At 38.3% G+C, this 16,270-nt stretch overlaps 1 protein-coding gene across 1 annotated transcript; it reads right to left on the minus strand.

The window, feature by feature from the left end:
* Window positions 1-533: 533 nt before the first annotated feature.
* LOC109936296 (ubiquitin carboxyl-terminal hydrolase MINDY-2) lies at window positions 534-16,270 on the minus strand. Its single transcript, XM_048615725.1, has 6 exons — window positions 16,117-16,270; window positions 15,963-16,027; window positions 10,051-10,209; window positions 6,730-6,832; window positions 2,529-2,671; window positions 534-599 (listed from the first exon to the last, which is right to left on the minus strand). The coding sequence occupies exons 1-6, from the start codon at window positions 16,118-16,120 to the stop codon at window positions 534-536; spliced, it is 540 nt and encodes a 179-aa protein (XP_048471682.1). The 5' UTR covers window positions 16,121-16,270.

Here is a 16,270-nt window from a genome sequence, read left to right on the forward strand (position 1 = left end):
ATGGAATGAGCTGCCTGAGGAAGTGGAAGAGGTGGATACAATTACATTATTTTAAAGGCATCTGGATGGGTGGATGAATAGGAATGGTTTAAGAGTGATATGGGCCAAATGCTGGCAAATGGGACTAAATCAGTTTAGGTTATCTGTGTTAGACTGAAGGGTCTGCTTCCGTGCTGTATAACACTATGACTCTATGATGTCAGTTTTCCAGGGTAATGATGACGAACACAGATTTGCCATTATCACAACTGCAAAATTTGGGCCATGGCTTAGATGAGGTGAAAAAGTAAACTTTGAGGAAGATCCATAAAGATTTCCAAAAGGTCAGAGGCAGGTTACACTAGTGCACAAAGGCACGTTAGATAGAATATAATATAGGGATATGTGAAATAATGAACTTTGATAGGAAATTTTTGAAAAGTAGACATTTTTAAAAATCTTGAGACACAGAAAAGCCTTGCTATTTAAAGGGACTTAGATGTCCCTGCACATAAATCACAAGTTTAAAGGGGATTGTTGCACAACTCTGGAAATTAGGGTTCACCAGACTGGTCCGTGGGATGCAGGGATTGTGCCCGAATAGAGATTTTGTCTTTAGCCTTTAGAAGAACAAAAATGGTCTTAGCAGATTAGAAGCTGAGGATCCTCATATGGGGGAAATTGCAGCTTAGGAATATTAGGATGAGGATGAGAAACTTTCCCAAAAGATTATGAACCTTAGAATTTGTAAATACAGAGTCATAGAGTATATTCAAGCAAGATGGAAGTTTTTGGATTCTAACAGAATTAAGGTATAGTATGGAAAAATTGAGTTGAGGTAGATCAGCCTCGTGCTTATTGAAGTGCTACTCCTACTTCTGTCCATCTGCTTAAATGTCAATGCTGTTAACCTACTTCACCTTACCCACCTTTTTTAATTAAATATAAACTTCCTTTGGATATTATCAGCTGGGATAGAGGGAACTAATTTAATCCTGTTGGCAATACACACTGTGCAGCAAGTAACAGTACATTAAGTCCTCATCCATTTGCCAGAAGGAAGGAAAGCAGCCCAAGGTTCTGCAACCTGTCATAGAAGCAACATGACCATTTTCGACAGGTCCTGTAGCCAGTAAGGGACACCACAGTTTCTTGCAGGTGCTTGTCAAAAAGATGCTGTCAGACAACAGCTATGGTAGTGGTTCAGTCCAAGTGGTGTTTAAAACAAGTGATTTGGAATCTGGTGTATAAAGGTTCCATTGTACCCTTGGGAACAGGACTGCAAAGGGTCTATCACAAGGAAAGGCCACACAGCTGGACGTAGACAGCAGGAGAAGTTATTCGAAAAATGGTGCACATCGTGTGGGAAATGAAGTTGAAACAAATTGTGCAATATTCAATGACATTACAGGCACCATTGACTTACCAGCATGACAAGGAAACAGTATTAAATGGGGCAACTTTAAACAATAACTGATTGCATAGAGATGGGAAGGAGCAGGTGAGGTTGAAGGCATCAAGCACTCAGTCAAATTAATGATCTCACCAAAACTTTAATTAAAAAAAGAAAATTCTGAAGAATCGGAAGCATTGACAACCATGTGTACAAAGAGAAACAGAGTTAACATTTTGAGTCCACTGTGACTCTGCTTCAAATTTCAGAGTCAAAGTGGACTCAAAAGTTAACTGTCTCTCCACAGATGCTGCCAGACCCGTCTAGTTTCTCCAGCATTTCCCTTTGTAATTTCAGATTTTCAGCATTTGCAGTATTTTGCTTTGATTCTCCAAAACTGTAATTCGGGGGCTCTTCCAAATGCTGACTTCACTAGTATAAGTCAACACCTGAGAGCAGGATTGGCTGGCTAGCTGCTCCATTATCTGTATCCAGTGGATGCTATGAGGTAAAATAAAGATTCCCACAGCTCAGCTCATATCCTTTCCGCTAACCCTGCTGAATCAGTGCCACTAAGTGTCAGAATTTTGAGAGCAGGACATGATGATCAGTCAGGAATTTGTTGTTCATGAAAGTTAAAGCATGACATATCATCAACAGGAAAAAGTATCTGTTTCAGGCTGAACTGAAAGTTAAGAAGCAAGTAATGCTTTTCCCCCCATCTCGTCATTGTTTTTAGTGGTGGGCTAAACATCAACTTAGTCACAAATTGAGAATATGACCCATCTGCAAAGGTTTTTGTGAGAATTTAACAATGATAAAAATTGGAGGCTAGCTCACTAACATTTATAACAATGCATGCTTAATTAAATTTTATTTTGTTCAATATGGCCTTATTAAGTTCTGGTTCAATTTCAGAGTCCACTTGAACCAAATATATTGAATTCGCCATGTAATTTAGCACTTTGGCAAAAGAAATATGATATTCTTTATTTTAAGAACATGCTTTCCAACAAGGGTCAACAAACAATTCACTTTATCCTGAGCTCACTGTAATTGTAAGGCAGCCTATATTAGTAAATTTTTTTCAATGTGCAACAATTACAAATACAGTACACTAAGTCTTAAAATAAGTCTTTAAAACTTGAAGAAATACCTTGTGTTTTGTCATTGTACTAAAATGGTTATTTCTGAAGAACACACACATCTCTCCTTCTTCAACTGTGGAAATCAGTTCACATAATCCATGGAACGTTAGTTGGGTTGCAGTGCTGTTTAAAAATTGTTCTGCAACAAACCCTAGGGACATATAGAAAAAAAAACAAACATTCAGATTACTCAGCTGAATGAAAACCACTATTCTGAACTCAAAGGCACAATACAAGAAGGAATTCATGGATCACAGACCAAATGTCTGCACCTATCCTTATCTATTATTAGAGTTAATGAATAGATTTATCCCCCAAATTTTGCACTGTCCACACCCCGTATTAAACATTTTAATTTTTGCTGGATTACTCCAAGCTTTGTATTGGTTGAAAAATTCTTACATCTGTCTAAACTATCAAATTCTGCTTTCTGTAACTTCTTGTCTTCAAAGAACAGAAGAAACTGAATGATTTTTTAAAAATCACATGTTCCTCAGTGGCTCATTTGAAGCCCATACAAAGCACAAAATTCAAGGTTCAATTTTCAGTTTGTTGATATCAACCAATCGTAGATTTAAAGCTGGCCTTATGTTACCTGAGGGAGAACAAATCTACTGTGGTCTTTATTCAGTGACTTCCTCCTGGAAACTGATGTTTGAACAGGATCTGATTCAGTTGCGAAGCTTTATCAACTGAATTATCTGCCAGCATCTATAATTAAGGTTCATAAATGAAGAATGGCTACTTGAATACAATATTGGAGGCCACTTGTCAAAAAGAAAAAGAAAATCACATACTGATAAATAAAGAAAAATATCTCTGGCCATATCCAATAAGTGATCCTATTTCACTTAAACAGCAAATAAACTGCTAGTAGTACTGACACTTGCAAACAAAAACATAAAATTCATTACCTATGTTCTAACCTATACACTTTGCTGAAGGATCTCAAAGATTTAAAACTATCCAGAAAAACACATGAAAATAATGAAAAATGGTAATCACAATTTCTGAAGTCCAAACTGACTTCCTGTTAACTCGTACTAAGAATATGAGAGGGGGATATAATGATAGCGATCAACAAAACTACCTCCAGACATCAACCTGAAATAGGTTATTTAGAATAAACTAAAACACATTACTTCTTCAGTCTCAAAATTATTTTCACTGCTGAAAAAGTGCAAGTTTTTCCAAAGTGACAGGACTATGGCATAATTCATGTTTCCAGCTGAAGGGACATGAGATTTCAAATGAAAAGTATTTTTTCAGTTTACAAAGAAACAATTAGGATTCTTGTGCTTTGACAGGATTTGAAAGAATTACTATTGTTTAAGAATATGCAGGCCAAAACACACATATAAAGTACATTGTTAATCAATATGCTCAGATGCATGCAACAAATTTTGGTTGATACTGCTTTAGGTTTCCAAGATAACAATAGACTAAAACTCTGAAAAACATGCGAAGTATACAATTATTAATGCTTATGCTAGATCATTCATGCAGAGATTAAAAATACTTCTACAGCTTTGATGACAAAAATATTGACAAAACAACGAAGCTTCTTTGGCAATAACAAGTTTGGTCACAACTCTGCAACTGCAAATAAAATTAAATGGCAAAATCTAACCATTAAAGCTTCTCTGACCACTTAGCCAATTCTGCATACACAATGGGAAATACAGCATGCTGAACCCTCAGTGCCCAGTATCTCAAAAATTAGTGCACAATTTTGTATGAATCATCCGTACAATGGATCTCAAATTTCACATTGTTATCAAAAAATGTGCAGAAATCTGCAAGAAAACAAACACTTGAGATTGAATAAGTAGAAAAGATCCAAAGCAGATTAACCCAAAAGGTGCACATTGCCTCTAGTACACTGGTTTAAACAATCAGCCTTGGACTATACATCATCTAGCTCAGAATATATCATCTGCCTATCATCTTCTAGTCAAAACGTACTCTTTAGCCCGGAAGATTCCAAAACAAGGGAAAAGGTAGTTTAAAATAAATGAGTTGGTCTTCTCAAAATAAATGTACATGAAGCACATTTACAACACAGACATTAAGGTAAAATATTGGCTCCATCATCTCCCCACATCAAACACATTAAAATCTCAAAATTTATGCCACACAATCGAATAACAACTTAACATGTTTTTCTGCAACACACAGTCTGTGGTAAGCACAGGTGTTTAATTTATAACAAAAAAAAACAACTTGCTTCTACAGTCTAACACAATACATGTGTACCATCAATGTAGCCTCAAGCAGAAGCATAAAACAGAAAACCAAATCAAATTTGAGAGGGTTGGATTATGAGGAGAGACTGAGTAGACTAGGCTTATATTCATTGGAATTCAGAAGAATGAGGGGAGATTTTATAGAAACATATAAGATTATGAAGGGAATAGATAAAGCGGAGGCAGGGAGGTTGTTTCCGCTAGCAGGTGAAACTAGGACTAGAGGGCATCGCCTCAAAATAAAGGGAAGCAGACGTAGGATTGAGGTCAGGAGGAACTTCTTCACCCAAAGGGTTGTGAATCTGTGGAATTTCCTTCCCAGTGAAGTGGTTGAAGCTACCTCACTGAATGTTTTTAAGGCAAGGCTAGATAAATTTTTGAACAGTAAAGGAATTAAGGGTTATGGTGAGTGGGCGGGTAAGTGGAGCTGCGTCTCAAAGATCAGCCATGATCTTATTAAATGGCAGGGGAGGCTCGAGGCCAGATGGCCTACTCCTGCTCCTAGTTCTTATGTTCTTATATAAATTTCTTTTATTGGCATGGTGCCCTTTACCAAAGTATTAGCCACAAGTTCAAAGCAGCTCAAAATCACATTCACCCCTGAAAAATGCATGAAATAATTTTTATTTCAAATAACTAACAGCAAAACCCCAAACTGAGGGAAAGAAATTAATAAGTTAACAAATTCATCTGCCAAATCAAATACCAAAACATTCTGCTTTTCCTGCCCAAGACACATGAAATTTATATTCTGTTAAACATGCCCTTCTCAGAGCTTGCACACTTTCATTTCTAAAAGTACATATTTTCTAAACAAATACAAAATGCACTGCTTGAAACAGCTCATCAAGAAATTCTCCATTCCTTTTGGAATGCAGCTAACCTCAGCACTTGGTCCATTTGACCCAACGCACATCAGCAACTTGAAAGAAATCACATGAACAACTTTGGATAAATCTAAATCAGCAATACTAAAGGGATGCCTTGTAAATGTACATTTTTAAAAACTGACAATTTGCATTTGTGCTTCATTTGGGGCTGATTAAGTCTCAATGCTTAAAGCAGAGTCCACTGTTAATTGAAAGAAACAAAATTTAACATTACTGGTTATTTAGCTTCGAATCCACATACTCAGACCTTAATCTGGCCTCAAACTAGGACAGCAGTCAGAGTGCATGCAATTCACCCAAATGTTTATGATTGAAGCCGTGACGATTATACATTTTCTAGTCATTTTTGAAATGCTGGAGTACTTGCTTGGTGTTGAATTAGGGTAAAAAATTTCAATATATTTAATGGTGTTTACAACTCATTTCTCATTTACACTACTAATTATAAATGAAATAGAGAGGGAGTTCTTAAAAATACATGTATAAGCTGTTTGTCATTCTTTCAGAATGAGTCAACTGCACAAAACTAATGATGCGTTGCTGTCAGTCTTAGACACTTGGGAATCTTAACAACGTTATAAGTAACCTTGGCCAAAAATCAATAATAGGATTAAGAGCATTTTGAACTCAAGACCATGAATAAATTGCATGACAATAATTCCTGTAATCAGAAATGCTAAAGGGAGATGGTGGCCTAATGCTAATGTCAGTAGACAAATATTTTACAACCTCAGCTAATGTTCTGGGGATGCTGGTTTGATTCTCACCACAGATAGAAATTTAGACTCAATGAAAATCTGGAATAAAAAAGCTCAACTAACTGTAACCAATACTGGTAATAGTCAGAAAAGGAAACATGGTCTTCAGAGGAGGAACTATGGTCCACATGTGACTCCAGACCTTCAGCAATGTGGTTAAGTCTTAACTGCCCTCTGGGCAATTATAAAAAGTTGATAAATACTGGCCTGGAACAGCAATACCCACATCTCAAGAATGAATTTTTAAAAATTGCCATTTCCTTCCTCAGTATCTATTACAATTGCAGAAAACCGAAAAACGTCATTCTTTCTTACCTTCACTGACTAGTTCACTGTTCTCTGATTGTTTACAGAAGATAATCTTCTCTACCAGCTGGTTATAGCTGCACATTCCCACTGCCTTCGCTACATCAGCAGTCTGAAACAGGATTGTTGGCAGAAAATTAAATTTGAGACTTGCAACTAGATTTCTAGCACTACATACCCCATTTTACATTATAGGAAAAGATCTGCAATATAATGAAGATTAAAAACTGTTGAGGATGTTGAGACTACTGTACATACTGCAAAGATGTTCTTTGTGCATTTTCACAAAAACATAAGTCCAAGTGGTAGAACATTTAATGTAAGAGGGAACAAACAAAAGGAGCTTAATGATGGGCTGTTCAGATGCCATGAGACGTAACTAAATATATCCATCTAATACCTGAATTTTATTTTTGCTTCCTGAAATTCTTTACAAAAACAATTTCCCCCCCTTACCAACAGCAAAACAAAATACACTGATGTGATCTTTTCTTTGTAATTTAACATTTATGCCCAATTAAGGCATTTATTCTGTGATCTTTATCAATTAGAATAGAATGGAATAGAATCCCTACAGCATGGAAGCAGGTCATTCAGCCCATCAAGTTCACATCGACCCTCCAAAGAGCATCCCACCCAATCCCTGTAACCCTGCATTTCACATGGCAAACCCACGTGGCCTGCACACTACTGGACACTATGGGCAATTCAGCATGGCCAATCCACCTAACCTGTCCATATTTGGACTGTGGGAGGAAATCAGAACACCCAGAGGAAACCCACGCTGATACTGGGAGAACGTGCAAACTCCACACAGATGGTCACCTGGGTCTGAAATCAAACCCGGGTCCCTGACATTGTGAGGCAGCAATGCTAACCGTTGAGCCACCATGCGGCCCTCGATTAGCAAACCTCATAAAAGATACTTTCATCATATTCATGTATAATTTCACAATACAGCAAGCGGGGTGGGGCAGGGGTGGTGGAGGAGAAAAACACAAACCTGATTGGAGAAAACAGCGGTGGACCAGAGTATGCTCACATTTGCAAACAGAAACAAAATCTAATTGCAACATAAGTGTAAGTATATACTAATTTTATCGCACAAGTTACACTCGATAACATAACTATGGATAAACACGGAGCAATTTTTTTAAATTTGAGGCCGAACTAGTTAAATGAACTTAAGATAGCAGGGCAGGTGATGTGTTGCAGCTGTAGAGGGTGGGAACTTGTGAACTGATGAGCAGCGTCTGTAGCTCAAGGAGCTTCGGATCCAAGTTGCTAAGTTCGATTCCAAGCTTTGGACACCTCTATGTTAAGGATGTAATTTAATGTAAAGTTATGTCATTGAATTTTACACTCGATTTCAGGACGAGAAATGTGAGTCTGAAGCTCGAGTCTTGAACTTAAATAAAGGCAATTACAAGGGTATGAACACAGTCGTTAAAGTGGAACAGAAAAATAGGTTAAAGGCTAAGATGGTAAAGTAGCAACGTCAGACAGTTAAGACAACATTGTATAACTAAAGATGTATGCCATTGAAACTGAAAGAATCTGAGAAGGGTGTACCATTCATGGTTCACTATGTTAAGGATGAGTCAAATTAAAGAAAGAACACATAATGTAATGATTAACAATATGCCAGAGAGTTGAGAAAGTTTTACAAACCCAAAAATGGGGGAGAAATTGGAGTGCGAGAGAAAACTTGAAAGAATCAGAAGATACTAGAATACCTACAAATATATAAAAGAAGCAAAGAGTAGCTATAGTAAGCATTCATTTCTTAGTGACGCTGAAGAATTAAGAATGGAAAACAAGGAAATGGCAGAGACTTTGAACAAGTATTTTGTACATTTCTTCACATCAGAAGGCATGAGAAACATGAAAGCCCATAGGCAAAAGGCAGGCTGGGACGACCAAGATCATTAGCTTAAGTCCAAGGAAAATTAATGGAACTAAAGGCTGACATGTTCCCTTGACTGACCCTTGCATTCAACGGTCTGAAAAGAAATGGCTGCACAGGGATACCCGATGCATTGGTGCATGCATAATCTTCCAAAATTCCTTAGATATTGAAAGGACCCAATGATTCACTAAGCTGATTCCTGGGAAAACACACTGTCTTATGATCAAAGGCTGAACAGGTTGTATCTATAGTCAATGGAGTCTAGAAGAATGATAAAATTCTCTTATTAAAACCTAAGATTTTGAGAGGCCTTGACATTACGGATATTTCAATTTCTGGAGGAAATCTAGAACCAGGTTAGATATAAAAAAGGATTTCTCCTTTAAGTCAGAGATGAGGAGGATTTTTCTTTCTAAGAGGGTTGTTTTGTCTTTGAAATTCTCTTCCAGTGACCACTGGAGGCTGGGTCATTGAATATATTCAAAACTGAATTAGTCAGATTTGTGACTGATGAAGGAGTCACGGTTCAGGGGGTCAAGCAGGAAAGTGGAGTTTGGGCCATGATCAGGTCTTACTTACTAAGTGGTGGGGCAGGCGAGATAGACTGAATACCTAGTCCTGTGATACAATGATTAAGATGCTCGCGGCTATTATCTAACACTTCAATTTTTCCATGCCATCAACAGCACCAAATCACATTTTGTGTGAATGCAAAATCTTTCATCTTCAATTACCATCCAGTTCATCTTGAGATGCTATTGCTAAATTTTCTGCTTTGTTGACCTCTTAGTCACTGGCCACTCAACGGACCTGACACATCAAAACATGAGTGATTTTTTTTAAGAACCATTATGTAGTTGTTATTTAAAAGGATTCAATAAGCAACAGCTTTGAAATGTAGTTTCTTGACTCTCTCAAACACTATTTGAGCTGGCACCACAAGGCTCCAGGTGACAAGCAATGCCAAAAACAAAGGTTCTTGATTAAACGTAACAATATGCATCTCCCAATAATATTGAGAAACAGTTGCCAGGAAGACTGTAAAAATGCTTGAGAATAGCCAAATTGACTGCCAATCAAGAAGTTGGAGGCAGTCAAAGTCAAATGTAACGTGACAGTTAAATGTGCTGTCCCAGCTCAATAGTTGACCAAAGCTACAAAGATTGGCTCCTTTGTCAGTGAGGATGCTGGTCTTTATGAACTCAAAAAGGGCATGAGGTAGAATGTTTAACTCATGTCACATCATTTTCTGGTGGCTAACTCCAGGTACTGAAGATCAACTGGAAAATGTCACTAATCCTTGCATTGTCACCCAACTGAGTAAAAGTAGTAAGACTGTGACAAGGGAAAAGTGGGCTATATGTTAAACAAATTAATAGAAGCCCAGTTTAAGATTGCGGTCAATGCACATTTCAACTTACTTGTGGGTCCACCAACCATCCATGGTAAAGTGCAATATCAAGAAGATCAAACACTATGCACTCGGGTGTGTATTCAAACACTCGTACACCAGTAAACTTCACATTTACATCGAGTCCTGTCTGCAGCTTGTGTAGAATGGCCATTGCATCACTCATGTTCTGTTTCAGAAAACAAAAAAGAAAATACAAGGTTGAAAAGCATATCAAACAGTTAAAAGATTGAAATAAAAAGAAATAAAGTAAGCCACTTGAAACCTCGCTCAATGCAGTGAAGTGCAAATTGGTACGTATAATTTTGGACAGTGTCATTGTTTGAAATTTTACAACCAAATTAGATGCACATTCAAAAGTCACCAAACTGTGAAGGAAGATACACTGAGGTATTCATCTCTAACTAGGAAGAACAAAACAATTTCTAAGTACTTTACACCAGACTTAAATGAATGCATGTACCACTGCTTGCTCTAACAATTATCCACACCTTGGAACTCCTCTCATTTTACTTGTTACATTACAATCCCTTGTCTTGCTGCAACAGCAAATTTGATGAGGTAGATGCCGTATGGAACTCTACACTATATACTTTCTCCTTTACCCATATCAGGATTCTTTGTTTGCCCACCGAGCCAGTTGTTCCATGGCGCGCAGACGTTTCATTACCATTCTAGGCATCATCAGTACGACCTCTAAGCGAAGTGTTGGTGTGCTCCGCTCTGCATTCGTATGATCGTCTGGTGTGGTGTATCTTGTCACTTCCTGTTCTGTTTTTCAGCACTGTGTACAGGGTCTATTTCTATGCGCTTGTTAATGGAGTCCCATGGTGAGAACCAGGCCTCCAGAAATTCTCTTGCATGTCTGTTGTTCGCTTGTCCCAATATAGTCACTTTGTCCCAGTTGAACGGATGGCCTTCATTGTCTGTATGTATTGAGATAAGTGAACATTGGTTGTGTCTTTTTATTGCCAGTTGGTGTTCGTGTATCCTGGTCGTCAGTTTCCTCCCCGTTTGTCCAATGTAAGGTCTGTTGCACTCACTGCATGGGATTCTATATATCACGTTAGTCCTGTTTACTGTTGGTACATGGTCTTTAACATTTGATAGCAGTGTTGATGTAGGTTTGTGTGCAGTCCGAGTCTGGTTGTCATTTCCGATATATTTTTGATGTAGGGTAGAGTTACTAGTGTCTTCTGTTGTACTGTGTCCTCTGACTGTCATTTGTTTTGTAGGCATCGATGGACAAAACTTCTTGGGTATCCGTTGTCAGTAAATACTTTGTGCAGGTGTTCCTCTTCCATTCTCTGGAGTTCTGGGGTGTTGCAGTGTGTTATGGCTACATAAATAGAGCTGCATTAAGACACTATTTAAATGAGCCATATTACACTGCAACACCCCAGAACTCGAGAACCAAATCCACAACCCGAGCTACAAACTTTCACTAAGACCTTAAAAACCATATCACGAACTTCAAATTTCCCTGATGCTGTTCCTTCTCCCAAGACTAACATGATTTGTTCACAAATACAAATCTGCACATTATGTACGTTTACAGTAACAAGTTGACCTCAAACAATAGTCTTACCTATGTGGAAGTCAGTCTTTTCAGGAAGGATATGTCAAAGTGTGAAGTACCCATGACAATATAGGGTACCATGTTTTTATAAAGTTAATGTTCTTTCTTCTCTTTAACTAATAAAATCCAATTTATTTCTCCCCAGCGATCTAAAACATTATCAGTGCTAATTGATGTAAAAAAGTATCTTTAATTTTACTACAAAATTTATGAATATGAAAGCAAAATAAATGAAATCCAAATCTATCAATGCGAAACACTAATGGAAATTTATAGTGAACCAAACTTTACATTCTAACTCATTCCTGTTCCAATCTTGTGTGTTCAATAAGCAACTTCTCCAGGCACTAAAGATTTCATTGCAATTTGATGTAGAATGAAGCCGATGTAGAAAAATTAGGAGATGTGGCTCAACTCCAGATGAAAATTGCAGGCTTTTAAGTTTTATTGGGCAACTAGAAAAGAGAACAAGACACGTAAACGTTTAGGGAGGGACTTGCAGGAAGAAGCAGAAATAGCAGCAGTTTCCTTCAAAGAAACAACCAAAGACAGAATTATGACAGGCCAGTTTCAAATGACTGAAGGGTGTACAATGTGACGCAAACTGAAAGGGGGTGCAAAGGTAGAGATGGAATGAGATACTGAACAGATGTTAACCATCACAGATGCCAATCTTCAGCCAATTTGACTCACTCACTCCATGCGATATCATGAAATGACTGAAACCACAGAATACTGCAAAGAGCATATGACTGCACATTCTAAATGATCTCAACCATTGAAAAATGACAACAGCTGCAGGTGCATGGGACCACTGCCAACAGGTTCCCCTTTAAACTTAGAACTATGTTGTGTTCCTTCATTGTTGATGGGTCAAAATCCTGGAATTCCTGTCCTAATAGCACTATGGATGCACTTCTAGACAGACTTCAGAAAATCAAGAACGAGGCTCACCATCACCACCTCCAGAGAATCCATAGATCAACAATAAATATTGGCCAAGCCAGTAACACCAACTGAATGGATATAGAAACCTCCTTTTAATTCTATATGCTTTCAAATAAACAGTGCCAGCTCAGAAGGATGAAGGTAATAGAGGAACAGAAATTAATGCAGACATTATATAGAATGACCGAGTTTGGGAAGATGGAAAACATTTCAGTAGAACACAGAATTTTGACAACATGAGTTTATAAGTAACAGAAGTATGGGCAAGGGATGTTAGAGGTGAAAGAAGTTGGTGTGATGACTCATCAGATGCCACGTATGAAACCCAACTCAGTCAAGTAAGTTGCCAGCAAATTGCAAAGGATGACTCAAGATCATGAAAACAGTTGAAGACAAACAAGACTTGCACAAGGTAGCAGCATCCACTGAGGATTAGTTAACACAAAGTACAAAGAACCAGGATTATTGGGGTCTTCTTCAGGTTGGAAAGACATAACTACTGGCGTGCCACAACGATCAGTCCTCGTGCCTCAGTTATTCACCATCTATATTAATGACTTGGAGAAGGGGGCATGTACAACATATCCAAATTTACTGAAAACACAAAAATAGGTGGTAGGGCATGTTATACAAAGAATCTCAAAAGGGATATAGGTAGATAGAGTAAGTGGACACAAACTTAGCAAATGGAGTTTAATGTAGGCAGGTGTGAAGTCAAGCAATTGGTAGAACAATCAAGTGGCAGACTATTATTTAAATGGAGAGAAAACCCAAGAAAGTGGAGTGCAGAAGGATGTGAGGTTCTTGTGCATGAAACAACAAAAAAAAAATTGCAGGTACAGCAAATGTTTAAGGTGGTAAGTGGAATTTTGGCTTTTACTGCAAGAAGGTTAGAGTTTAAAAAGAGCAAAATCATGTTGCACCTCTCGCCACTGATCCCACCTCATCAATGTTGCCGTGATGCCCTTATGCCACTACTTTGCCAGCGCCAGATCCAACCAACAACAATGTCGCCGATCCTCAGGCGCCATTTTTTACCACTGGGACTACCTTGCCTCTGCTGATGTAGTAGGCATTTTGATGCCCAGCAGATCCCACGCTTGCTCCTGAAAATCAAGTAGTGGTTCACTCTCCTGCCCGCAGTGAGCTCGCTCGATGTCCGTGGTACGCCCACCCGAAGTCAGCGGGCCCAGGGCACTCCCGTGGGCTGGGCTCTTGCCGCCATCAATACCATCCAAGCTCAGGACAAGGTAAGTAAGAAACAGAAAACAGACAGGAAGAAACAGAAAAAGAGAAAGAAAAGCAGTCAAAACAGACAAGCTCTGGCACGGGAGCCCTCCGCCGCCATAGTGGACTGGAAATTAGCTAACATGCATGTAAGATGTGAAGGCATTTCTTCTCTCAAAGGATAGTCAATGTCTGGCGTCCTCTATCCTAATGAATTGAGGAGGTTAGATCATGACAAGTATTTAAAGAGGAGGTAGATCATTTCTTTTTGAAATATTGGGGAGTTGAGGGATATTATAAGCTGGCACAAAAAAGGAGTTGAAGCCTGGGGAAGATCTGTCATCATCTTGTTGAACGGTGGGGCAGGTGTGAAGGGCTTAATGGCTCACTCTTGCTTCAATTTCTTATCTTAAAGTAAAAAGTGGATTTTAGTGGAGTAGGCAGGTGATGTGGTTTTTAAGATTGGGACACAGTGTCAGAATTGGAAGATCTATAAACAATTTACGTAAGCAAGCATCCCAGGATTAGCAGTCGACTAGTCAACTGAGTCCAAAGACAGCATGATGAGTTGAGTTGAAGACCGTCCAGGTGAACAAACCTGACTGTGGGAGACAGTAAACGTGGACAACATTTCTGATAGTCCTATTAGGAGAATCTAACTGGAAGGAGTGCAAAGGAGATTCAACAGCAAGTTGCCTGGAATGGAGCATTTCAGCTGTAAAGAGAGGCTGGCTAAGTTTGGGGTGGCTTCTGGGAGCATAGCAGGTTAACAGTGGACCTGTGAGATGTATAAGATGATAAGGGGCATGGAAAGGATAAATACAAAGCAACTGTTCCCCTTAGTTTTGAATCAGAGATAGTAGGAACTGCAGATGCTGGAGAATCCGAGACAACAAGGTGCAGGGCTGGATGAACACAGCAGGCCAAGCAGCATGATGGGTCAATACATGGGGACATAATTTTAAAAGTAAAAGGCAGGAGGTTTAGAGGGGACTTGAGGAAAACCTTTTTTCACCCAGAGGATGGTGGAGACTGGAATGCACTGCCTGAGTGGGTAGCTGAGGTAGGAAATATGAACTTTTGAAAATTACTTGGAAGAGTTTTGGCTCTTCATCTTTGTGGGCATCATCGCAGCCAAAGCCAAGCCAACCTGTCACCTATTTACTCAGATGCATTTTAGAGAGGAAATCTTTGGAACTGAGTCAGCCTTTTTCCCCAGTTTATGCCTTCTGTAGCACTGGAACAATTTTTTTGTGCTAGTAATACTACATATGTGAAATTAGTCATGTCTTCAACTTAAAATTATGATGTGCACATTTCTCCAAAGCTTAACTTGTGAAAGCCATAATGTTGTGTAGTTTCAATAGTCAGCCCACACTCTGGTTCCCACATGAAGAGCTGCAGCAGCTCCATGTGAAACAAGCAGTCCCATGAGCCTACTGATCTAGTTAAATTTTTTTGGAAATAAATGGTAGTGTATGCCAGAAAACAAACATGAAAAATTGTTTTCTGCCTAATTTACAGACAAATTAGAAAGTGCTCAAATAAATATTTTTGTCTGACTAAATGAACAATTCAAGCTATTCTGACAGTAAAGTATTTTGCATTAGAAAATTAAGTCTCACCAAAAGAAAATTTTCCAGAGTATTCAGCTCAGCAGTATGCTGCAGGTTCATCTTACTTTCATTGCAGTATAACTTAGCATTGCTATTTTTAACTAGAAAATAGCTACACATGAAAGAAATTCGTCAAAGTGACATGATAGACATTTCTATGGGATGATATATTGATCCAAGTGTAGAGTAGAAAAAAAAACAGTATTTCAGAAATGAGCAATTTCAAATTCTTGGACCCTGGGGGTAAAATATGTTTATAGCCTTCCTATGTCTGGGTGTTCCATAAATGTACCTGTCGATAAAATATTAAAATGCAATGTTCATTTCAAAACTTTTCCAGCACTTCACTGCAAAAGAGCAAAGTCGAAAGTTTCTCTGGATCAAAGAGTTCTTTAAGTGTAAACTTCATGATTCCATAGCCTTCAGTTTGTTTTCAACATACATCAACAATATTTACAGCATCAGTTCTATGAGGATTTTCAACTGTCTCTTTCCTTTCACAAAGACCTCATCGACTACAGACATATAACCAACAAACCAGTAAATTTGTACCTGCTCATAGTTTAATCTCTGAACATCATTGATTTCTTTTGGCTTTGCATCGAGAATATAGTCACCTATGAAAGCAAAGTAAAATTACAAACAGTATTAAGATATTGCTTTCTCAAAAATAACTTCAATACTCAGTAAAAAATAATATCAATACCCATTTGTTTCTAGCCATAGGTGCTCTATTAGTCATCGCTTTCCCCTTTGCTCTTTATGTGTTACTTCCTTCAACGTTAGACACAAATCAGTTGTAGATTCCCAAATATTATGAAAACAGAAAAGCCAGGAGACACATAAACTGTCACATCAGC

The sequence above is a fragment of the Rhincodon typus genome, chromosome 33 (assembly GCF_021869965.1).
Source record: "Rhincodon typus isolate 14 chromosome 33, sRhiTyp1.1, whole genome shotgun sequence".
Classification (NCBI taxonomy): Eukaryota; Metazoa; Chordata; class Chondrichthyes; order Orectolobiformes; family Rhincodontidae; genus Rhincodon; species Rhincodon typus.